The sequence below is a fragment of the Anguilla anguilla genome, chromosome 5 (assembly GCF_013347855.1).
Source record: "Anguilla anguilla isolate fAngAng1 chromosome 5, fAngAng1.pri, whole genome shotgun sequence".
NCBI lineage: Eukaryota > Metazoa > Chordata > Actinopteri > Anguilliformes > Anguillidae > Anguilla > Anguilla anguilla.
Genome location: NC_049205.1, coordinates 15,341,412 through 15,366,358, shown reverse-complemented (window position 1 = coordinate 15,366,358; position 24,947 = coordinate 15,341,412). Strand labels below are relative to the sequence as shown.

The 24,947-nt window shown below is 48.1% G+C and overlaps 2 protein-coding genes across 8 annotated transcripts in view; one reads left to right on the top strand and one right to left on the bottom strand.

Annotated features, from left to right (window-relative positions):
* The window catches only part of trim2a (tripartite motif containing 2a), a 42,034-nt gene extending 37,124 nt beyond the window's left edge, over window positions 1-4,910 (top strand). For 4 of the 6 annotated variants that reach the window (XM_035417949.1, XM_035417950.1, XM_035417948.1 and 1 more), the window contains exons 10-12: window positions 460-530; window positions 734-874; window positions 1,525-4,122. In XM_035417949.1, coding sequence (XP_035273840.1) covers window positions 460-530; window positions 734-874; window positions 1,525-1,677 — 365 coding nt within the window. In that variant the 3' untranslated portion in view covers window positions 1,678-4,122. Of the gene's footprint in view, window positions 1-459; window positions 531-733; window positions 875-1,524; window positions 4,123-4,342 lie in introns of those variants that run through there. The other 2 variants (XR_004765286.1, XR_004765285.1) reach the window with 2 other exon arrangements.
* A 1,667-nt stretch (window positions 4,911-6,577) lies between these two features.
* Window positions 6,578-24,947, bottom strand: part of LOC118228245 (zinc finger protein 827-like) — a 44,120-nt gene continuing 25,750 nt past the window's right edge. Inside the window, exons 6-15 of one of the 2 annotated variants that reach the window (XM_035419607.1) lie at window positions 20,085-20,324; window positions 19,653-19,707; window positions 19,434-19,516; window positions 17,041-17,178; window positions 14,883-15,051; window positions 13,807-13,976; window positions 13,069-13,263; window positions 12,764-12,941; window positions 10,254-10,304; window positions 9,862-9,998 (exon numbers count right to left, since the gene is read on the bottom strand). In XM_035419607.1, coding sequence (XP_035275498.1) covers window positions 10,256-10,304; window positions 12,764-12,941; window positions 13,069-13,263; window positions 13,807-13,976; window positions 14,883-15,051; window positions 17,041-17,178; window positions 19,434-19,516; window positions 19,653-19,707; window positions 20,085-20,324 — 1,277 coding nt within the window. In that variant the 3' untranslated portion in view covers window positions 9,862-9,998; window positions 10,254-10,255. Of the gene's footprint in view, window positions 9,999-10,253; window positions 10,305-12,763; window positions 12,942-13,068; window positions 13,264-13,806; window positions 13,977-14,882; window positions 15,052-17,040; window positions 17,179-19,433; window positions 19,517-19,652; window positions 19,708-20,084; window positions 20,325-24,947 lie in introns of both variants that reach the window. The other variant, XM_035419606.1, reaches the window with a different exon arrangement.

Below are 24,947 nucleotides of genomic sequence, written 5' to 3'. Positions count from 1 at the left end.
TGATTTGTTCTCTGTTGATGTTTTTCGCCAAAAACATCAACAAAAGATGCATAAAAAACTGTGACCACCAAGTCTTCTTACTTCCGGCTACTGACAGAATACAATGGACCTAATTCATTGTTTTATAAATAGTATTTCCTTGTGCTGAGGCAAATCAGAACTGCAACATTGATTGACATAGCTGCCACGTGAACAACAACAAGGGTCACTAGTTCATATGAAAGGAATTTAACCTATATGCCATGGTGAATTACAGGGAGACTGCCTTTATTCAGAGTGATTATTTAAACTAACGAAGAAAAGCTGGATGGTCCTTGTGCTGTTTTCATTTTTATATTGTATTGGCGTGGTACGAGGTACACAATATGTGTTTAAAAAAAGAGAACACGTTGCACAGTTTGTGAGTAGTTATTTTATTCTTCTGTTAACTTCCCTCTTGCCTGTTCTGTCTGTGTGTAGGCCCTCACTTTGCTGCTGTGAACAGCAACAATGAAATCATTGTTACGGACTTCCACAACCACTCTGTGAAGGTAAGGTGCCTGAGTGGAGGGGAGGGGTGCCATTGGTACCAGCAGTCAGAGCAGCTGTCTGTCTCTAAATCCGAATGTGAAAATGCGCTACCGTACCTGCTACTGTTATAAAAACGGAAATTATTTGAATTAAAAACTGAACAGGAAGGGGCTTAAAGTGAGTGTGTGCTTCGCTTTGTTTCCTGTGTAACGGCGCGATGCAGGTTTTTAACTCGGACGGAGAGTTCCAGCTGAAGTTCGGGTCCAACGGCGAGGGGAACGGGCAGTTCAACGCCCCCACGGGGGTGGCGGTCGACGCCAACGGCAACATCATCGTGGCGGATTGGGGCAACAGTCGGATACAGGTGAGACCTGAAGCGAGGATGCCCTTTCTCCCTTTCAATTTAACGACCAAAGGGCAACAGAAATGCTTATTAACGGCTCATGTACTTGGCTCATGTACTTGTATTTATATTTAACCGAATGCCATTTGCATTGACCATCAAATTCATTGTGCGCTGCTTTGCAAAGTGGCAGAAAGGCCTGAACCACACAAACAAAGGCTAGTGACCCGTGTCGGGGGAAACAAGCGTGTCGTCTGTTTAGGCAGCCATGAGGAGGACCCTATTGGTGCATACTCATTACTGCAAACAAAAGGGTGCAGTCGGCTGTAGCCAGAATTATTTGTTCACTGACTGCCTGTGTAGAAACTGAGTGCTTACATGCCTACTGCCACCCTATAATAAACAGACAGTTTACTTGTATCACCTAACATGGGTTAATTGCCTTTTTTTCATTTACTCCCTTTAATTGTCAAGTGTACACATTTTATGAGTTATCATAGATAAATGAATCATTTCAAACATGAATAAATTCCTCTCCACCCACCGCCTGCAAGAATAGGATTGATAACTCTCAGTGTGTGAATATGGAAAGAATGGATATTAACTAATGAACCTCAGGAGGAGTGTAGGAGGAGCTTATGCAAGCATTTTTTGTGCTTTATTTTGGGCAGGTGTTTGATGGCAGCGGGTCCTTCCTCTCCTACATCAACACGTCAGCGGACCCCCTCTATGGGCCCCAGGGCCTGGCGCTCACCTCGGACGGCCACGTGGTGGTCGCCGATTCGGGGAACCACTGCTTTAAAGTGTACCGCTACCTTCAGTGACCCCATCCCCCCGTCCCCTCCTACCACACTCCTGCCGTCCCACACGTCACTGTGCACTCGCCTGTCCAGACTGCCATCCTTGTGCCATGTGGGGTCACCCTGGCCCCTCCCCCCTGAACTACAACACTGTGGCCTCGCACTTGACCCGCCCACTTCCCAATGAGACCCCGCCTCCTCCTCATGCTCCGTGTCAGTAATATGGCGCACATGCAGGCCGTGCCGAGAAGCGGACAGACTCTCATCTTCTGTGATTGGATGAAGGACACAGGACACTATATCTTCTTGCGTTTGGTAATGTTCTGATGCCTTCTCACAGCGATTGACACCCCCCCCGACCCCCCCAGAGCCTCAGAAAACCTGCAGGCTCATGCAGTGCAGAGGTTTTCTATTATTTAATAATTCTTCTGAAGAAGAAAGGATAATGCCCAAATATGCAATCGTTATTATTATTGGTCCCCATATTTATTGCCATGACACTTTCAAGTAAAATGTATGTGAAGCTGAAATGTTATATCTTAAAGGAGTTCAAAAGGGGATGCTAATTCTACTTGTACTATAGCATGTATTCAGAAAATAGGTATGGTAGCTTTTGAGTTTTAGGTCAAAGGTCAAAAGGTGAACATGCCCCTGGGTACAGGACATTCACTCTCATAATTTTGTTTGCAGAACTGGTGTGAACTGGACACATTGTCACCACCGATGTTGTCAGTGAAGCTTTACTTGTTCTCGTGATAAACTTGTGTGAAATTGTTCTTGCGTCGCTGACTGAATATTCATCACTGGAACCCCCTGGATTGTCAGAGTAATTTTCAAGCATGAACCCACAATGTTGCCACCTGTGTCCTTTATGTTGATGTGCATGAAGTGCTGTTGTTTTTCTGTGGGATGGCTTACAAGTCGTTCTGTCATGTAAGGGAGCATATGCATGATGTGGAAGTGAACTCTGTGCAGTGAAGACCTGCCTGTCTGTAAGCTATATCTGCTGGGGGGTTGAAGCACACAGTTTTCTTTATTTTGCAGTGATCATCTTTGTTACCGATTATCTTTAAAGCTGGATACTTGCTACATGCACTTACATTCAACATGCACATGATAAAATGGACATAGACAAATGTTCTTTTCGCTCAATATACAGTTACATTGGGGTCAGTCTGTGTTAATTTAATTGGTCAATTTTTTTTAGAAATACAGTTATGTGACTATTTCCATTTACACAAAATACTGGATGGTTTTGATTAAAAGAGCATCATGGACAACAAGCAAGGACAAACTATGTGTTTAAGCTTATTGGGTGGTAATGTAAATGGCAAACTCATCTCCTGTCATACATAGCTTTTCAAATCGGTATGTGATGTGAGTTCAATGGGGATACTGTTTCATTTTTTTAATGCTTGCCAAGCAGTTATATGAAGTGGATGTATGTTTTATTTGATTTCCATGTGTACTCTAAACATATCAGTTGTACTCTACAGTTCACTTGAATCATTGACTAATTATTTAAAGAACAAGAAATGGAACAAAATATCGCCAAAGCATTCATCCCTGCCTGCGTTTTCGACATCTTTAGAAATTCACCTTTGAAATTCAAAACTGCTTCACGATGAAGGGCACTGCCTCTCCACAGCATGGTGATAATAATAATGAAACTCTGAATGAATGATATCTTATTATGGACAATGCGTACAAAGGAATCATGACCATGCTATTCACTGACCTTAAGAAAGAAACCAAAACATACCAATACATTCTACAAATGTGCTGTGTGTATGTGGTTATGTGAGAGTTTTAAGGGACTGATTGCTTTTTGTAGAAAATGACGCACGCTGGTCCTTACAAATTAGTTACTGTACATTGGTTGCAAATAGTCATTATTATGATTTTTTATCTAAAAACATTTTATTTTTTATTGTAAGTGTGTAAATGTGTAAGGCCAAATCAAAGAAGTGCCCATAGATGTTTGACTTGATTTTTTTAACATGCTGTTTTTTATGTATTAATTTCAGTTGTAGTTACATGCCACTGTGGGAATATTCTGTATAGACTGAAACCTTGTGTCTTGGTGATTTGACTGTGCTGTAATTGTTTTTCTCCTGAAATGTCTACAAAAGAAGCTAGTTTCATTCTGTGTGATAGGTTGCAATCATTTTGAATGTTGAGCACTAAGTTCCGTCTGTAAGAAACAGCCTTAAGATGATTTTATGTTGTATGTTCTGCAATAGGAGTGTTTTTCTTACTGACACAAATAGCACTGTGTTGACAACCTGCAGGAAAGTTCCTCCTCTCGCAAAGTGCACGTATGTGGACTTCTGCTTTCCAAACCTTTAAGGCTCGATGTGTGTGAGAACACATTCTTCAAGTTTGAGCATTCCATTATTGATATTAATTTAATCATGTTCATGTGCATTACTGAAATAAACTACTGACTTTCTTTTAAAAGCAAGAAAAGCTTGTTGCTAGATATTTGTAGGTGTGCTTGTACATTTCTGTGCACACATCATGTGTGCACTTTTGTCCTAGCGCCTATCATGAGTGAACACTAGGGGGAGACTGGAACCGCTAATCTGTGGCTGTGGATGTGGCGATTGAAGGACTGGCTCTAGAAACATTTCAGTGGAAGATATTCAATGTACGAACAAATCATGTAGGCCGATGTTACCCCCTTCAGTTCACAGGAAAACAGCCTACCCTTTCCACTGTGGGAGGAAACCAGAGACAATGGGAGAACCTGCAAACTCCACGCAGAAAGGCCCAGGCTGGATTTGAACCCACAACCTTCTTGCTGTGAGGCGAATTTCATTCTAAAAGGTGCAATTTAATGAAACCTGATCCAAATAGTTTACTTATCAGACTTTGTTTTTGTATTTTTCTAAGCCTGTTTCTTTATATGTGAAAACTATCGTTGGATTTCAGAACAGCTACTCACTTGTGCTGGAGTGGGAGATTTCATCTGTATGATGATTCAGATTACCTAAAATAATTTCTGTGTGAAACAATGTTGTCATGGTGATCTTGTACACTACACTGAAAACTCATTGTTTATTGGTCTACAAGGGATAAAGGCTATATACAATGATTCACAAAAATCTGTCAGCAGTGCATTAAGCAATTATTTTCAGAAAAAAAACACGTGGATATAGAAATACATTTTTCATTCTGAATATAAATAATGTAATTAAACTCAGTTAAGACCCTGAATTTCTGATGTGAATAAAAATACCTTCATGTTATCACAAGAGGGTGCTCTAGGCTAAGTCTCCCTACCTCCATTGATAAGTGTTCCAGATTTTCCGTGATGTTGAAATTGTAGAATTTTCTATTGGGAAAAGTGTAATTATGCATATATAAAGAAATAGGCAGGCATGATGAACTAGGCACAAAAGTTTAACTTAATTCCAACAGTGAGAAATTTTTTTTTTTTGCATTTACTTTTGGTTTCTACAGAAAATGGATGAAGAATAAGAAACAGCAGATTCAGAATATTGTAAGGGGACGCAAAAATTATTTTGAAAATTAAATCTGCAGTGCTGGTACAACATGGAGACCGTTTCCAGCTCTGTTGATTGACGGGAAGGTGTCGGAGGACCAGGCCCCTCCCACATTAATTACTGACATCAGTGTTCCATTTTGGTGACACGTGCTGTGAGCCCGCTGGTGATACTCTTTAGTGCTCATGGAATTCTTACAGGGCATAAATATGCATCACCCCACATGCGTGTGACAGGTCTGTGGATGTGAACAGATGTTATTCCTGAAAGACTGCATTTTGTGCTTCTGAGCCTCCTTTCGACATACAATTTTTCCCCTCTGGCAAAGCATCTTTTTCAGTGCTGGCTCTTCTTCACTGCTTTGTGGATTTAAAAGTTTTGTGAAGACTTTTTTTCAGGTGACGCACCACAGTCTGGTTAATGATGTCTCCTGTCATTTGATCCAAGTGTTGAATCGATCAAAGCAAAAAGAAAGTAAACTTCACACCAATCATCAGTTCAGCTGGAGTGTTTTTTTTCTGACAGAGGAAATTGTTCCCAGAAATCTTAAACAAAAAAAAAACTTTGGTGCTATAATCTCATCAGCCTTCAGATTTAAACCAGATAGAGAGAGAGGAGCAGCATCATTAGCACTTGAAGCTGGAGGTGTGCAGTCTTCCTGAAACACAAATCTCCCTAACTGGGCCAAAGCTGTAGGCAGTGTTGTGCACGCACGCGCGCACACACACACACACACACACACACACAGCAATAATACAGAGTGCCTGCCTCTGCTGGACACTTTACAGAGGGGTCACTGGTGACACACATTAGTGGCAGGGTGACAGGAACGTGAAACGTGCGGTCGGGGGGTGAGCGGGAGCGTGTGAGCGGTCAGCCATCTTCTCCTCATCGCAGGAGCCCGAGCAGGCCGCGGGAGATGGCCGATTAGAGGGGGGAAAACCCCCAAACCCAGGTGATAAATGGCTCCCCTAATGTCTGCAAACACCTTCTCTCTGCTTCATCTGTTTCCATTAGCCAAGCCTGACCTTTGGCTGGGGAAAGGCAGGCTGCAGCTGTCACTACCGTCCCACTGACCACAGATCAGCGATACCCACGCTTGCTGGTGACTGATACCAGATACCTCCATGTGCTTTTCCAAGCTTACAGATCTGGGATCAGTTAAAAAAAAAAAAAAAAACATTACATGATTTATCACCAGTCTGTATCCTAGACAGTAGGGATATATGTTTCAAATTGGCCATCTCTACAGTATATGAACATTTGCTTTGCAGAAACTTATCATTTTATGCATTTGGGAGAAGATCGCAATTCAATAATGCTGCTTCTTAACCTCAACAGAGACACAAAAATATTAGTATGAAGCTGTAATTTATCTTAAAATATCAAGTGTACAGAAGACAAGAGAATTTTTGTAATATTTGATGTAAGCTTTACTTTCAAATGTTAACATTGGAAACTGGCAATCATAACATAAAACAATGCCAAACAAACGATACAAAACAAAATAAGTACAAATGATCTAATTACCAGTTACTTCCACAAAGAACCCTGTACAGCCTTAATGATGAAGTCATAAAAAAGCTTTATACAGCACATATCAATTTTACAGAGTGCCAAAAAAAAAAAAAAACTATTCCAAAAAGAAGGAACTTGAATCAAACGGAGAAATAAAATACAACAAAACCTCCGACTGGAGATATCCGAAGAAAATTGGAGAGAATGCAGCGATGACTGCAAAAGAAGACAGAAAAATAAACGACAAAGTAAGCTTAGAAAATGTAAGTGCTAAGAGCTGTAGCTTGCAATAGCATGCATGTTCGGAAGTGCTAAAGGTAGTCACACAACGGCGTTAGATGGCTGTGCTAGTCACATTTAGGCAAACAAGAGCTGAGCTAAGCGCTCACCAAATTCTGGAACGCCCGCCTTCACACATGGAAGTCTGTGTAAAACCTCTGTCGTGTTATATTGTAAGATTAAACAATATTCAAAGGCAACCTAACAGGTATCGAGTAGACACTAAACGTGAGTCTGACCCACTCTTACTGGCGCTAGGCCGCTCTCTTCCACCAGGTGGCACTAGAGTATAAAAGAAACGATTGACAACAGCCCATAAGGTGGGGCACAGCAAAGTCAGGCTGTTCATTTACAGGACACCACCGCTGACCCCTTTATCCAGTTCGGGACCAATCAGATTTAACCATAATGACCCAGTACATTTACATTTGGTCTCTAAACCCACAATTACAAATCATTAAGAAAAGAGTAAAAGAAAACAATTGACACAGGCGCAAATAATCCCTTTACAAATAATGAACAACTTTGGATCGCTTGGGAACACAAGTGCCATTCTACTGAGGCACGTCATAATCAAACTATGAGAGATAACTGTTGCTTCCGAATCCACACAGTTACGAGTGGTGCCGAGTATCGGGTAAGATGTATACTTCCTTGTGGACAAATACAAAAAAGTGCAAAAAAAGAAAGCACTGTGCAAAACTGGCTTTTTAAATTTTAGCCTGAGCATTTGTGCCCAGGATAAGCTATACCTGTACAAACTACTGATCCAATAACTACAAGTGGGCTTTCTATACATGGTACTTCCTCATTTCACATAGATTTTAAGAGAAGTGAACCACTCCACAACTGTATCCCCACTATACAGGCATTTCCTTCAACTTTTTCTTTTCTAACAGGAAAACAAAACACGCCAGCATGTGGCCTCCCATAGAAGGCTTCTTCTCTGCAAGAGAGCGGAGTTTTTAAGGGTGAGGACGAACTAAAAAAAAGGAAGAGATGGCCTAAGTGCTTTTCTTCAATCTCAAACTGTTCTAAAGTGCAATCCTGCATCCAAGAGAGTAGTATAGAAGGGGTTGCCATACCTCCGCTGCAAATGGGGAAGAGGTATTGAGGAACTGGGCTAACACACATTGAATGCTTAGGCTTCTCTCTCAGCATCTGCTACGCATCTTCACTGAAAGTCGTTATTTTCTGTTATTAGTATTAATGACTATTACATATTGTTGGTTACGTATCGTTCATTCTGAATGATTAAAAGGCCTTTCGAAAAGTCAAAGGAAAATTAGGCAGCCAAGGAAGGCCGTTGATCTAGGACTCTATTCTGAAATTAACTCATCCACGCTGGCAACACGCCCACATTTGCATTTAAAGCAATACTGTACATTCGTTCACATTCTTTTTTTTTTGGTGGGGCCAAGTGACTTGTCAAACTGACACTTCCAAAGAGCACTAGTGATAGGGTGGAGCAGGAGTGGGGAGGTGCCCAAATTCAAATTCATCTTCACAGGACAGCCACTCATGACTCTGTCTGCCTGATTGGCATATGGCTGCCTCAGGAGCTCCTCCCACCACTGAGGAGGGCGGAGTTTTTGCCAGGAGGATTTCTGTAAAACTAAGTGAGAGGAAAGAGTTGCTCTGACAGCAGACAGAGAGAGGTATCGGTGCCTGTTCTGAGCTCAAAGCTCTACAAACAGTCTAAAAAGCTCAGCAGTCGGGCTGGTTCGGACGCCGGAATGTTCTTCAACTCCAGCCAACGATGACTTCTGAACCACGGGAGCACATACGCAAGCATGCTTTTCTAGCGCTCAGCAACGGACACATTTACACACGATGGAGCATTCGAAGGGCTTGTCTCGTTTTGTCTTTTTCTTTTTCCGATAAAGCGTTGGGGTGCTTGTCATTCAAAACCGTACAAAACGTCCAAAAAACAACGTAATTTAACGGAAAAGAGAGAGAGATTCAAAGCAGCACTGATATAAATTCTTTAAGCACATACAGCCGTAGTTGTATTTATATATAATTTTCCCCCTAGCATAGCATCTCTCCAGTTTGTTACGTTATCTTGATTGGAAAATTCCGGACTCAGTGGAGCAGCTCGTCTCCCCACTACTCCCGTCATGGGCGGGTCACACAGTCTGGACCTTTTTCGTCAGTCCCAGGTAAGCCAGGAACGAGTGCTTGAGCGAAGTGGGGGAGCGGGAGGGCGTGGCCGGGGAGCCGGCAGGGCGTGGTCTGGGGAAAGGGGGCGGAGACAGGGCGTGGAACGCCACGCCCCTCCCGAAGCGGGCAGAGCCGAAGAGCGTGGTCAGGGGGATGAGGTGGGCGGGGTCGCAGGTCCTGTACCGCTCGTACTGCGTGGAGAGGGAGGGGAAGGGAGAGAGGGAGGGGAGGGAGCGGCCGTTGGGCGCCGGGTAGAGCAAGGAGGCCAGCGGCGAGGAGGAGCCCTGCTGCCGGCTGGTGACGGACAGCGCCACCGACTGCAGGGCCAGGGAGGCCGACATGCTGAGGAGGGGACTGCAGGCCCCGCCCCCGCTCTCGCAGTCCCGCCCCCCGAACACGGCCCCGCCCCCGCCCTTGAGCTCCCACCCCCCGAAGGCCGCCCGGCCCCCTCCCCCGCCCCCGGCCCCGCCCCCGCCCCGGTGCTTCCGGGCGTGCCTGCTGAAGACGCAGGGGTTGGCGGAGGAGAAGGCGCAGTGGGGGCAGCGCAGCGGCTGCTGGCCGTGCTTCAGCCTCTTGTGCAGGCTCAGGTTGTCCTTGCGCCGGCAGCAGTAGCCGCAGCGGTCGCAGCGGTAGGGCCGCTCGCCCGTGTGCACGCGCACGTGCTCGATCAGCTTGTTGGCCGTCTTGGAGGCGTAGCCGCACTGCTCGCACCGGTAGTGGCCGCCCAGCCGGTGCCCGCGCACGTGGCGGTCCAGGGCCGCCTGGCTGCTCTCCGCCGCCTGGCAGATCCGGCACCTGAACCGCGACTCGCAGTGCGTCTTCAGGTGCCCGTCCAGGGCGGCCGGCTGGCTGGTGGAGTACGCGCAGAGGGGGCACCTGAGGGGGGGACACAGACAGCCCACCGGGTTAAAGGGACGGGGGGGCCGGAGGGGGGGAGGGGGAGGAGACACGTACACACAGGTGCAAACCTCAGCCCAGCACACAGAAGGATGGGGGGGGTGGGGGGTGGTGGGGGGGGGGGGGGGGGGGGAGGAGAGCTGAGACTCAAGAATGGTAGTGCTTGTTGCGAAAGTGCTGGCTTTTTGCTGGGTCGCTCATATGAAGGTAAATGAATAAATGAATGGCACTTACATTTAAATAGCAGCTTTCATCTGCTCAGGGCCCCAAAGCGCTTCACAAACCCTGCAGAACAGAATCACCTCAGAAACCGATGGTGAAGGCCCCGCCTCCTGGCCCGCCTCTAACCCCGCCTCCCGCCCCGCCTCCGCACCTGAGGGAGGGGAAAACCTGCTTTCTGCACCCCCCTGCCACACCGCAGAGAAAATAGGCCTCACCCGCTGTCCCACCTCCCTCACTGCACAGAGAGGGGAAGCTGCCCTCTATCCCACCTCTAAACTACAAAGAAAGGAGGCCTGGTCTCCTAAGCCACCTCCAAACTGCAGAAGGAGCACACTCAGCTCCCTACTGCTCCCTGCTCCCCTCAGCCCAGGACTTCTCAGACCTGACAGTAGAACCCCTATGAATATGGAGTATACTGCATTATGTTATTAATTAAATTATAAATATAATCCTAAATATATTTCACAGAAATGAATAAAAAATGTGATCCAAATGTAGCAATCGTTTTTATATTTGTCCATATATAGGGAAGTGTTGGAATATCTTTTCTGATCTTGTTAAAATATTTCATTTTAAATTATAGGCATATATATCATACTGAATATTACATTTTTTCAAAGGAAATTCTGTCCCTTGGATCATTTCTTTGCTCAGTAAAGCCCTTTTACTTTTATATTATATTTATTCCCTTCTTTGTTGCTCTGCAGTAATCACACCTAAGAGGTTTGCAAGAAAATTAAAGGGCTTGTGTTACTATATTTATTCAAGCTAACACATTTACTAAAATTGTTGATTATTAACATGCAGGGTACGGGCAACAATGTTAGTACAAATTTTCGTTATTGTAATAGCATGGCCCACCTTTTCTAAATTAAAACAGTGATTGTAGCTGATGTAATTTGTGGTTTAGAATAGTTCATGCAGTCATTTCTGCAGCATACTGAGTGCTCTAACCATGTGAACATTGTGAACCATGTGGCAATACTTTGTGACATCACAATACACTGTTCCTCCCCTTTCTCTAGAGACATCACCAGTCCCTGACCGCATTCCAATGTGACCTCACAATACACTGCCCCTCCCCTTCCACCTGTGACATCACCATACAGTGACCCTCCTCTTTCCTTATACCATTGCCCCCCCCCCCCACCCCTCAGCATGGCAGTGTGTATATATTTATGGTCTACCATGAACCAGCATAAAAACTGTAAAATCTATTACAGTGAACTCATTTTTTTTTTTCATTCTTCAGGTGTGTATGAAAAAAAATGTAAAAAAGATGTCACCACAGTGAGTTAAAGAGGTTCAAGTCTCTTAGTGAGAGGGGAAAGCCTGACTTTGGGCATGATAATATAAGAGGTGTAGATATATGTAGGGCATGATAATATGCCAAGTCGAATCATATGCAGATACAGCGATATGCCAGGCACAGAGCCCCCCTGGGCATGGAGACATATGGAACACACATGCAGTTTGTATGTGTCCAGTCCCCTGGACACCACCACAGTGCGCAGTAAGACGGTAAACAGACCAGCAGGGCCACTCCAAGTTCACTGACAGACGAGGCTTCCGACACAGTCGCCCTTCCTGTGGTCATATGACACAAACACCCCCCTCCCGCCTGCCCCCACCCCACCCCCCCGCTGCTGCAGACAGCACACACAGTACGGCCAGTCAGACTCCGCTCGTGTGTCCTACACAGGGGAGGTTTTCCAATCCGTCTGCCCTCTGCTCCACTTCACCGATGGAATCAGCAGTTCGCTTTGCAACAGCACAGCTTGTGCTAGCACACACCAGGGGGTCTGCTACCTCAGGCTTTCCTCCTTACTCAGAACTTAATCAGTTAATGCGGGGGAACTCATTTCACCTGGTTTCTTATGTTTCGATTGGTTACTGGGTTTTAGGTGGAAACTGAACCCGTCAGACCCTGTGATCTTCCATGTCTGCAGCTGCAGACCCCTAACATATACCCACAGTATGTACTTACTGATACAGTGAAGTTTAAATGGTTGACAATGGACAAGAGGGCCCTATTTAGGTAGCCTGTGAATGAGAAAGCATGATCTTTATAAAAGCTGGATGGGCCAATTCCCCGATTCCCGCCCAAACTTGTGCATGTGCGGGGTAAAGTCTTCATTAATCATGTTATGTACATCACCGGGGCAACCAGGGACATTCCAGCAACACGGCTTCCTTACGGTTCAGTAGCAGTGGACATCACACTGACAGGGAGAAGGGACGAGGAGAAATAGGACTGTATGTACTGGGTTCTATATTAAGAACAGCTCCGGGTGTGGGGGGAGGGGCGGGGGATGCGGCTTCAAACACAGTTCACCCACTTAGGAGCACAGCTTAGCGGAGAGCGGCGGGAGGAGCGAGGCTGATCACATGACATGGCGCACTGAAAATGTGAGAAAATGCATGTGATGTCAGAAAGGGCGGGGCAGGGCAAGGCAGGGCAGGGCAGGGCAGGGCAAGGCAAGGCAAGGCAAGGCAGGGGGGCAGGCCCTCGCTGCACTTACTTGAGTCCACCAGAGGGGGCGGTGTGGCACTTCTTGTGCTCCAGGAGCTGCTCGGGCGTCTTGAGGAACTTGTGGCAGACGTCGCACTCGAACATGCGGGAGACCAGGTGGGCCTGCAGGTGGCGCTCGTACACGGACTTGGCCTCGCAGGCGAAGGTGCAGAAGACGCACTCGAAACCTGCGGAGAGACGGCAGGGGGGTGAGCCTGGGGGGCGTGCGGCCGCCGTGTCAGGTGGGGAAGTGGCAGGGGCTGGGTGGGGCAGGACAGGGCAGGGTGGGGCGGGGCGGGGCTAGGCGACGCTCACCTTCCGCACCGCCGCCTTTCTCCGGCCTCTCCTTGGCGCCCGACCCCGACAGGCTGCCGGAGCTGGATTGGCTGCTGGCGGAGGAGGGCGGGGCCGCGGGCTCGCCGGGCTCGGAGCTGTTGACGGAGTCGCTGAGGGTGGACAGGGACGAGGACGGGCTCTTGGTCTCGCTCAGGGGGCTCCTCGGGGGCGGGCCTGGGGCAGAGGCACACACGGTCAGCCACTCACGTCCCCGCGTCGCCCTTAGAAACCGCTGAGAGCAGAGACTGCGGCGTATCACTCACTAATTAGCATTAATTACACAAATTATCATTTATAACACCCGCTGCAGTTTACTCACTCCCAAATGACCCCTTCACTTCAGGTTCTCGCCAAATTTAATGAATCCACAGAATGTAATTTTAGCGCTGCATAATTGCAAACTTTACTAAGCCTTTCAGGTAGTCTTTACCTGAACTATGTGTATTATTCTTCTGATATTAGTCCATAAGTACATGGTACAAAAACTGCCATAGTTCTAAGATAATATAGTTTCTACTCCCTGTGGGGACATTTTTACTGTACTGTACGGTGATCTTTCTTTCTATTAAAAAGGTGCCGTAAGCGAAGCTCGATTCAACGGTTCAGCTCACAGGGCAAGCGCCAGGCCGGCCGGCCACATAAAACCGCGCTGGGCGCGAGAGGACCGGGCAGGATTTAAGGAACGGCGGTCGGCGCGGTCGGCGGGCAGCGACTCACCCGCGTGGCCGCCCGCGTTGGCGTGAGCCTTCATCTCCACCTCGTCGCCGCACACGAAGTCGCAGGCGGTGCAGCAGAGGGAGAACATCCACTGCTCGCGGTCCATGTGCAGGGACATGTGACTGACGAACTGAGCGTTCCGCTCCGTCTGGAAGCCGCACATCAGGCAGCTGGGGGGGGGAGGGGGGGGGGAGAACCGGGTCACGCAAACAACACCCCGACGACAGAAACGCACGTGCGTGTACGCATCAACACACAAATGGACACACGACAAGTACGTACACGTTAATGGGTATTCACACACACACCAAATACATGTACATTCATACACCCACACACACACACACACACACACGCATGCACACGCACACAAACACACACGTGCGTGCACACACACACACACACAATATGCCCACAGGCAGGCATAAGCACAAACACGCACAGACATATATACACACACAGACGCATACAAACACAAATACACACAGACCCATATACACATAAATCCACGCAGACACAAACACACGTAAACACGTACAAACACAAACACAAACACACACACACGCACTCAGGCATTCGAGCTCAGCTGTGGACTGGAACAGATGGGGGAACACCTCTCTGCAATACCCGGCAGAGAGAGAGGACTGACCTAGCATTCCACTCCGCACACAGGCTGTTCTCAGCTCTACTTTAATGAGGGGCTCCAGGAGAAGCAAATGATTTAATCTGTTTAGGGGTAAGCGACTTGTGAAAGTTCATCTAAACGCAGAGAGGATATCTCATTAAATCACTCACTTCTGATGTTAAAGCGAACGCCACTGACAACTGAAAAGCAGACATTGGGAACATACAGAAAAGGGGGTGGGGAGTTTGTGTTTGTGTGTGTGTGTGTGTGTGTGTGTGTGAGCGTGAATGTGTGTATGCAATCAGTGTGTGTGTATACCTGCTGTTGTGTACGAATATGTGTGTGCCTATCAACTGTGTGTATCTGAAACTGCGCGTACTGTTTATGTGTGTGAGGATTAGTGTGTGTCTGTGCAGGTGCGTGTGCAGTAAATGTAGTGGGTAGCACACACCTGTAGTAATAGGGGCAGTTGCTGTGTTGGCTCTTCTCCGCGTTCGCGGCCGTGATGTCATCGTCAGCGTTGGCGTTCCCGAGCTCAGCCGAGTGGATGACGAGGTGCCGTTTGAGGCTGGTTCTGCACTTGGCCGCGTACGGGCACAGGGGACACCTGTACTTCTCCTCTGCAACATCGAAAAACAGCAGCGCTTTGTGACTCCTGGCACCACCGGGAGAGGGCACCGTTTACAAATTTGGTTCAGGTCTCTAAATGGACCTGAACCAAACTGGGTCAAAGCAGGTCTCTTAACTGGAAGAAAAAAAAAATGTTTCAAACCACAGGACCCAGGCGCCTACAGCAGTTGCCCTGTAATAACAGGAAATGACATCAGTGACATTCCCCCAGCTCTGGCCTCTGCGCTGTGGCAGGGTCGGTTTATTTTCATTTGTGCGATTTGAGCGTGAGCCTGCCCCATTTCAGGGCCGCCTGACCCTTTTTCTGGAGATCTACCACGCCGTAGGTTTTCACCTCCACTCTATTTTGATACACCTGATTCTATTAATTAGCAGCTCAACGAGACCTCCAGCTGTTGAACGAGTTGTGCGTTGTTAGGGTCGGAGTGAAAAGCTACAGGACCTGCCCTACGCCATTTGAGACAACCGTGTGTTTTTTTTTGAGGCAGAGACACGGTACTGTAAAAGACTAGCCGCATGTTATCTCAGACAGAGCTCGCATACTAATGAGACAGCCCATGTGACCTGAGACGAAGCCGGCGAGATTCGGGACAGCCTGCACGACCACGGCGCGGTCCGACACAGAGCGCGTCGAAGCGGTCGAAACGGTGCCCGTGTGCTGCCTTTCTTGTGGACCACCTTCCAAAAACACATTGAAGCTGGAGCGCTCTTTTGCCAACAGTGGTGATTTAAAGCAATCACTTTAATGGTGAGGTAATTCAGTCTATTTACTTTACAGCCAACAAATGACAAACAGGAACAGAATTGCAGGAGCATTAGGCAGAAGTGTCTTTATGTTCCGAGACACAAGTCAAGCCGAATGAGCATACACTGCCAGCTCTGAATGATGGTCTCCTTTACACTTACACAGTTCCTGAGTCAAGGTGAGTAAACCTACATTACATTAGTGGCATTTAGCAGATGCTCTTATCCAGATCCAACTTTTGTATTTTTTCATAGTATCCATTTATAGAGCTGGATATGTACTGAAGCAGTTCAAGTACCTTGCTCAAGAGTACAGCGGCAGTGTGGAACTTGAACCTGTAACCTATAGGTCACAAGCCCAGTTCCCTAACCATTATTTTAATTCAATTTAATTTAATTGTTAAATGTTCTTATTTAACCAGTGCAGTCACATTGAGATTGACATCCCTTTTGGAAGAGAGCCCTGTAGCCTACATGTCTTTGGACAGTGGGAGGAAACCAGAGTACCCAGAGGAAACCGGCGCGTGCACAGGGAGAACTCGCAAACTCATGCAGAGAGGATCCAGCCAGCCAGAACTCAAACGCAGAACCTCCTTCTTGCGAGGCAACAGTGCTATCCACAGCACCACTGAGCCACCAAATACTACAAATAGGAGCGACATAGCTCAGGAGTTAAGAGCGGTTGTCTGGCAGTCGGAGGGTTGCTGGTTCGATCCCCACTCTGGGCGTGTTGAAGTGTCCCTGAGCAAGACACCTAACCTCTAACTGCTCTGGTGAATGAGAGGCATCAATTGTAAAGCGCTTTGGATAAAAGCGCTATATAAATGCAGTCAATTTACTACACTATCATACTACACTTTACTTTACAGGCATTTGCAGACGCTCTTATCCAGAGCGACTTACACAACTTTTACACTACATTTAATTTACATCGATTTACACAGCTGGATATATGCAGGTTAAATACCTTGCTCAAGGGTACAATGGCAGTGTCCTACCCAGGAATTGAACCTGTGACCTTTAGGTTATCATCTCCTTACCCATTATACTACACTGCCGCCCAGAAAACCACACTGCGGTTGTTCTGCTTACAAGTATGTTATGGGAATTGTGGGAGCACAGTGTTGTGTGTGTGTGCAGTGAAAAATAACAAAGACCCTGGTAGTGCCGTACCTGGCCAGAATGGTGAAGTGTGGGCATAGGGTTCCTGAGGTGGGTGGGCTGTGAGTTCTCACCTGTGTGCACAGATAGGTGACGCGTGAGGGTCTGCTGACTGCCGAACACCTTCCCGCACACGCCGCAGGGGTGCAGCTGCTCCTGCCTGCGCCAGGGGGCCGTCCTGCCCCCCCCATCTGCTTCTGAGTGCCCCGAATCTGGAACACAGTGACGCTGTCAGCCTACCTGTTCGCTCTACTCTCTGTCTCACATAAATCTCCAGCCTTCTCCAGCCCCGCCTTCCCCAGAGCTCTGAAGTCCCGCCCCCATCGCCTGTCAAACCTCTCCAGCCACACCCTCATCACCCCAACCATTTCAACCCAGCCCCACCTCATTATGTGCCAAACATCTCCGGCCCCGCCCCCATCAACCCCAACCATTACTCCAGCCCCACCCCATCATGTGCCAAATCTATCTAGCCCCGCCCCCATCACTCAAACCAGTTCTCCAGCCCCGGCCCTTTTTGCGAGCCAATCCTCTCGCCAGCCTGCCCACCTTCACCCAAACTTTCTCTTGCTCTGCCTCATCATCCGCAGGCTCCATCCTTTTGCCTTGGTGTCTCCAACCATCTTTCTATAACACCACCTCCATCTTGCCAACTTTTCCCTTTGCCTTTTCTCTATCTCTCTCCCCCTCCCTCTACAGAAAAAAGTATATCCTAGCCAGCATGGTTTGGCAGAGATCATCCAAGGCAAAAAGGCCCCATGAAAGAAATAAATCCTGTAACAGCTGCATTCATTGTGGCATGAAATAAATTCAAAATCCATTTTCAAACAGTATGAAATATATCATAAAAGTAGCAATGCAAATTCTTTATTTGCACCGAGCGCGAAGGAATTGTGAATCTGTTTGCCTACGTGCGTCTTCTTGGCTTTCTGCAGCCGAGACAAAAAAATATATAGAACGCTTTTTGCAGACTCAGCGGCAACCGTGACTGCTCCTCCAGTCTGGCCTTGCTAATAAAAAGCATATTTTTTGCATCAATGAATCAATGGCTAGATGAGCGTACTTAAAAAAAAAGCAAAGAGGAAGTGGCTACAGCGGGCTGTGGCACGTCTGAGTGGAGTTAATGGGGTCTCTTAGAGGGTGGAGAGGTTAGGGGCCCGGCGGAAGTCTCTGCTCTTGGCACCCGCGGCCAGCAGTTCCCCTGCTCGCGCAGCTGGTGTGCATCGTGGGGCGAAAACTTGGAAGAAAAGGTCTCGTGACTGCAGTTCTCTGACTCTTTAGTTCTTCCCTGTGTCTGCACTGTAGCTCTCCTCTCTATCTGTGCCTGCAAACTTCTGGGTATGTAGTCCAATCGTACGCCTGTAGATCTCTGTGTATGTAGTCCAACCATGTACCTGTAGACCTCGGTGTGTGTAGTTCAACCATGTGCCTGTAGACCTCGGTGTGTGTAGTTCAACCATGTGCCTGTAGACCTCGGTGTGTGTAGTCCAACCATGTGCCTGTAGACCTCTGTGTATATAACCCAACCATGTGTCTGTAGACCTCTGTGCATGTAGTCTGACCATGTGCCTGTAGACCTCTGTGTATGTAGTCTTCTCCCGGCAGCTCCAGACTGAACACGGAGTGACTGAAAGCCCACGCTCAGCAGTTGAGAGGCATTAACATGCAGGGGTCAGAGATGGGGACAGGGTTAGCAGAGGGTCAACTCCAGCTTGAGGTCTTGGCTGCAGAAATGACTGAAATTTAATTGAGGGACTAAAAGGCTGATGCAGGCCTTGAAGTAGTTAATGGTTTAATTGGTCTTATTAAAGCTGGAGAGACACAGCCTCCGCAGTGCTGCCTCGACCTGACCCAGGGCTGAGAGGAGAGGACTGCAAACCAGGCTGAGTCAGGCCCACTCACACACACACATGCATGCACACACACACACACACACGCACACACACACACGCACATGCACACACACACACACACAGAAACACAAGAACAAACAAAATCTTGTATACAGTACACGCAGACTTGGCATTATTCTCTCACACACAAATAAACAAAGACAAACGGGACCATGCACACGCATACACCAAACACACGATCACACACACCAAGGCAAACAACAACAACTTCATCTAACATTTAAACAAGAAACGCGCGCGCGCACACACACACACACACACCTACACACACACCGAGCTGAGAAAGACCTCAGGGTGGGTTTGCACTACTGTATGTACACGGAAGGGGAAGCATTCCACAGCACCCTTGACACATAAAATGCAATCATTTTTTCATTAACTAGAGGACAGATAGGCTGGCACACACTAATTAACCTCTACAGCAGGCCAGAGCTGGGAGCAAGAGAGCATCCATCAGCCAAGTGAGGGGCGGGGGGTGGCAGCCGGGCACTACTGCGTGTGTGTGCGCGTGTGTGTGTGTGTGTGTGTGTGTGTGTGGGTGTGTGTGTATTTACCATGCAGCATTGCTCCACTGGACGAGCAGGCCTTGGAGATGGAGTCGGAGGGAGTTTGTCCAAAGCGGTCATCAGAGTAAGAGCTAAGGATGGGAACAGTAGAAATGGTCACTTTAATCGTTTATTTACTTAACCACGAATACAGACTGGACAGTAACATCAAAGTGTGCTTGCTACTCGTTTAAAGTAGGAAGACACCAAGAATGTCCACTAACTTACCTGCTCGTGACCAACATACTGCCGTCTTTGTGGTTTTTCGTTTTGCTTACTCTTTCTGAAAGAGAGAAAACATCGTCAGGGTTGCAAAAAACCTCCATGAAGCTGAAGATCGGAAAAAATAGATATAATGCAAAAAAAGAAAATAATCACACAAGGAAATAAAGAAACACGTTGTAATACCTTTGAACAACTGCTTCCCTTTTCAATAATACTAGATTAAAAATACTAAGATCATTTTCAACTGTAGTCGTCAGCCCATACAAATACATTATTTTACACTTCATTTATTTACCTCGATTTTCCAGAGAGACTTGCATAATTTTATGTTTCGCTAAATCCATTTATAAGGCTGGAGCATTGTTTTTATCCCCCCTCTCACCTCCCCCTCACACCTCCCCCTCTCCTCTCCTCGCCTCCCCTCTCGCCGTGTACCTGACAGTTTGAAGAGGAGTTCCGAGGCCATCTTGACAGAGATGTCCTCGCAGAAGAGCGCCCTCTGTGGGCTGCCCAGGGCATCGGGGAAGCCCGGCAGCGGGTCGGCCTTTTCACTCCTGGGCAAAGTGCCGAACCCCAGCACGTGAGAGGGGGCCGGAGGGGGCTCCTGAGGGGGGTCCACTTCCATGGGCTCCGCCTTCACCGTCACCTGCTGGAAACTCCCCTCCTTCTTGTTCTCTGCGGAAACCAAGAAGCCAGGCATCAGACCGGTACCTGCTAATCACCTGAACAAACAGCCAATCTGTAAGCGTACTACAGTCTATAGCCATACTATTACTACAAATGTACTGACAATCCATAACCGTACTTACTGCTTCAAAGATTCAGGCAATCTTTAACTGTGCCATAGTCTACAGCTATACTATTACTGCAAATGCATAGACAATTTATAACCATACTTTCTATGTCAAGCATACAGGTAATCTATAACTGTACTACAATCTATATCCACACTATTACTACAAATGTAGAGACAATCTATAACCATACTTACTGCTTCAAACATGCAGGTAATTTATAACCATATCATTACTACAAATGTACAGGCAATTTATAACTATACCTATTGCTTCAAACATACAGTTATTAAACACCTACAGCATAGCAATACTACTGCTACAGACATCCAGGTAATACATAGCCTGAATGAAATTCTTCCTGGAGCGCTCGGAGGTGCCAGACAGATAACAGGCATGACTAATCAAAGGTTATATTCAGCTAGCGGGTGTTTCCACAATGAAATCTAGTCACTATTTCAGCTCATACAACTGAACCATTTCTGGACTGGAATTAATGCAAGATGGCGCTCAGCGTTCAAACGTGAAAATTCTGAAAACATTGCATCCTGGTGTTTTTCTCCGACTGCAAAGCTCACGGTGAAGTATTTTCCCTTCAACAGTCAATATGCTGAAAGTTGACAGCTGAACATTGGAGTGACATCCCAGAAGAATACAGAATACACTGCAATACACTGTAAATATGTGGGCAACATTCTGGAAAAAGGAATGATAAATATTGTTAAACGTATTTCTATTTATGTATTTAAAAAAATAAAAATATTTCACAATACCTGAAAGTAGCACATTGTAGTATATTACCTACATTATATTACCAGTATTCAGCAGATGCACTTATCCAGAGCAGCTTACACAACTTGTAAGAATGTTTTGTACATATCATTGATTTATACAGCTGGATACTGTATATATTGAGGCAACTGTAGGATAAGTGCCTTGCTCAAGAGTACAAAAACAGTGACCTACCGGGGGAGGGCACTTATGCAACCTTTACATTACAAGCCTGGTTCCTTACCCATTGTGCTACACTGCGGGCCGTATATATTAACCTATATGTTGTGAAGTGTTGCAAAACCTTCCTCTTTGATCTCAAATCACGAGCGGCCCTGCGTGTTGTTCTAGCGCGTCGTTCTAGCGCGTGGTTCTAGCGTGTGGTTGTAGCGTGTGGTTCTAGCGTGTGGTTCTAGCGTGTGGTTGTAGTGTGTGGTTCTAGCGTGTGGTTCTAGCGTGTGGTTGTAGCGTGTGGTTCTAGCGTGTGGTTCTAGCGTGTGGTTGTAGCGTGTCGCTGTAGCGTGTGGTTGTAGCGTGTGGTTCTAGCGTGTGGTTGTGGCGTGTGGTTCTAGCGTGTGGTTCTAGCGTGTGGTTCTAGCGCGTTGTTCTAGCGTGTGGTTCTAGCGTGTGGTTCTAGCGTGTGGTTCTAGCGCGTTGTTCTAGCGTGTGGTTCTAGCGTGTGGTTGTAGCGTGTGGTTCTAGCGTGTGGTTGTAGCGTGTGGTTCTAGCGTGTGGTTCTAGCGTGTCGTTGTAGCGTGTGGTTCTAGCGTGTGGTTCTAGCGTGTTGTTCTAGCGTGTGGTTCTAGCGTGTGGTTCTAGCGTGTGGTTGTAGCGTGTGGTTCTAGCGTGTGGTTCTAGCGTGTCGTTGTAGCGTGTGGTTCTAGCGTGTGGTTCTAGCGTGTTGTTCTAGCGTGTGGTTCTAGCGTGTGGTTCTAGCGTGTCGTTGTAGCGTGTGGTTCTAGCGTGTGGTTCTAGCGTGTGGTTGTAGTGTGTGGTTCTAGCGTGTGGTTCTAGCGTGTCGTTCGAGCGTGTGGTTGTAGCGTGTCGCTGTAGCGTGTGGTTGTAGCGTGTGGTTCTAGCGTGTGGTTGTAGTGTGTCGTTCTAGCGTGTCGTTCTAGCGTGTGGTTGTGGCGTGTGGTTCTAGCGTGTGGTTGTAGCGTGCGGTTGTAGCATGCTCCGTGTCGTCTGAGGATCACGCGCGCGCCGCGTCTCTCAGCGAGTCCCCGGCCGGCTCAGGACCGAGCGAGGCGCACAGCGTGACACGCGCTATTAAAAATAAAAGAGGAAGAAGGAGCCCGCCTCGGAGGCCCAGGGGTCTCCACGTGACCGAGGCTCGGCGAGCCGACTTGGCCATTAAGCGCTTTTTGAGAAATCTTTTTCCCCCCCTCAATAAAAGAGAGAAAAAAAGAAAAAGAAAAGGCAGAACGAAAAGAAAGACCAGCTAAATCACGTCGGAATATTTTTGTGTAAAAATAGAACAAAAAAAGACAAACGGAATTGTTTCGAGCGAGTGAAACATTAACCGCAACCCCTTATCAGATCCCTCCGAGAGGTCAGACAAACAAGCGAAGCTAAATTTAGAGCCTGCGCAGTCCTGTAAGACGCCATCCAGCTTTCGGAAGAAGTGAGAAATCTGGACGAGGTGCTGTTGCTGCCCGACAACGGGAGGAGAATTGGGATTTGTGTTTCTGCTGACATGTTGTGTTTGTGTGTGTGTGGGGAAGGGAGGGGAGAGGGGGGAGTGTTGGGGGATTACTGATGGATGAGATTTGTCAGGCGAGTGAGAGGGCGAGGGTAGAGGTGGGGTCACGGCGTTGCCGTGACACCACGCCAGCCCCGGGTCCCCGGGCGGGGCCCGCGGAGGGCCCGCTGTCCACGCCTGACCTACATTGTTTCGGTGTGGAGCAGGGCGGGGTGGCGGTGATGGGGGGGGGGGGGAGGCGGGACCTGGTGTCAGAGCCGCTCGCAGATTGCACCGCACCGGGGCGCTGACAGCCATCAGGCCGCTAATCCCTTTAATAAGGTGGCCGTGGCCGGCCCGGGGCAGGGGTCACCGAGGGGACACGCTACGCTGCCGCCGCAGTCGCCGTGGCGAGGGACTGGCAGTCAAACGTTCCGTGGATCAACGCTCCGAACCGACCACACCCGAGGCTCTTCAGTTTAACGTGCGTGTTCTCCTGCCATGGAGGCTCACACCACAGTGGAGAATACACAACTCCCAATGGAAAATACAACATCCAAATAGTGCAGATTACACCATAGCTCCCAAACAGTGGACAATACAGTAAAACTCCTAAACAGTGGAAACTACAACATCCAAAGAGTGCAGTTACCTCCCAGTTCCCAAACAGCAGACTACACTACAGCTCCCAAATAGTGAACAATACACTAAACCTCACAACCAGCGGACAGTAAACAATAATACCAACGCTGGGGACTGCTGCATGACAAATCCCAAATGGGGAACGCTTTGCTTCAGTTCCTAAAAGGTAGAAACAACACTAAAACTCACAAGGGTGGCGACTACACTCAGCTCCCAAATGCTGTTGACTGCACAACAGCTTTCAAATGGACTAAATAGGCAAAGGAGCAAGAAAGTGTGAAAGACAAATAGAGAGAGAGAGAGAGGGAGAGACTGTGAGTGAGTGGATGGGTATGTGAGTGAGTGAGTGAGTGAGTGAGTGAATGAGTGAATGAGTGATTGAGCAGAGGGAGTGAGTGAGTGAGTGAGTGGAGGGAATGTGTGAGCGAGTGAGAGGAGAGAGTGAGTGAGCGAGCGAGTGAGAGGGGGGGGTGAGGGAGAGAGAGAGAGAGAGAGAGAGAGAGAAAGCAGCTGAAAGTAACAGAGAGCGGCTGTGGTTCTCAGCCATGATCCCCGAGACCGGCGGTGTCAGTAAAAGGCCAGGCGACGGCAGGTTCAGACGCAGCGCAGACCCGCCCCTCACGCGCGCGATCACAGGTTCACACTCCGAGCGCTGCTCTTTGAGAACGCAGCGGAAACCTTCATTAAACCAGGAAGGGTTCCCTCTAACGCCCCCCCCCCCCCCCGCCCCAGGAGACCCACAGGCTTCTCGCTGAACCCGAGACTGTAATCACACCCGTCAGGCCCTGAAGCTTCTTTAATTGGCTCTGCTTAATTATGAAGGGTGGAGGGGGGGGGGGTGCGTCAGGAGAGAGTGAGCTCACGCTGAACCCGCCCACCCCGTCCCTCTGCCCCCAGGGGCGGGGTGGGGCAGGGGAGAGGGGGGGGGAGGAAGCGGAGGGCACAGGACGGTCACCCGTGCCCCGACAGAGCGGCCCGCTAACGCGACACCCAAAAACACAGGAAGCGCTCCTGCTGCTTTAATTAGGCCCCAGGCAGCAGCAGTATAAATCCAACAGATGTGAGCAGCCCAAAACACTGTAAGAGCATTCATTAAAAAAAAAACACAACAAATAAAAAAACCGGCCTATTTTAAGGTGTGATGCAACGTGTTACGACATCCTGTTTTAGCACGCGTGTTAGCCGTCTGCTACCTCACAGGGCCTATGATTCTAACCGCAGAGAAAAGCGCACCTGGCCAGCGTTTCCTGATCTACCGGGTTCCGCCTCGGTCGCGGCGACCGCAGGCGTTGCGCACGCGCTTCGAGGACGATCGGCCTGCGGCGGAAAGGCCCCCCCCCCCTCCCACCTCCCCCCCACCCCCCCCCCCCCCGGGCCACCGCTGTCGGTCGAGGCCAGCCGAGGACTCGG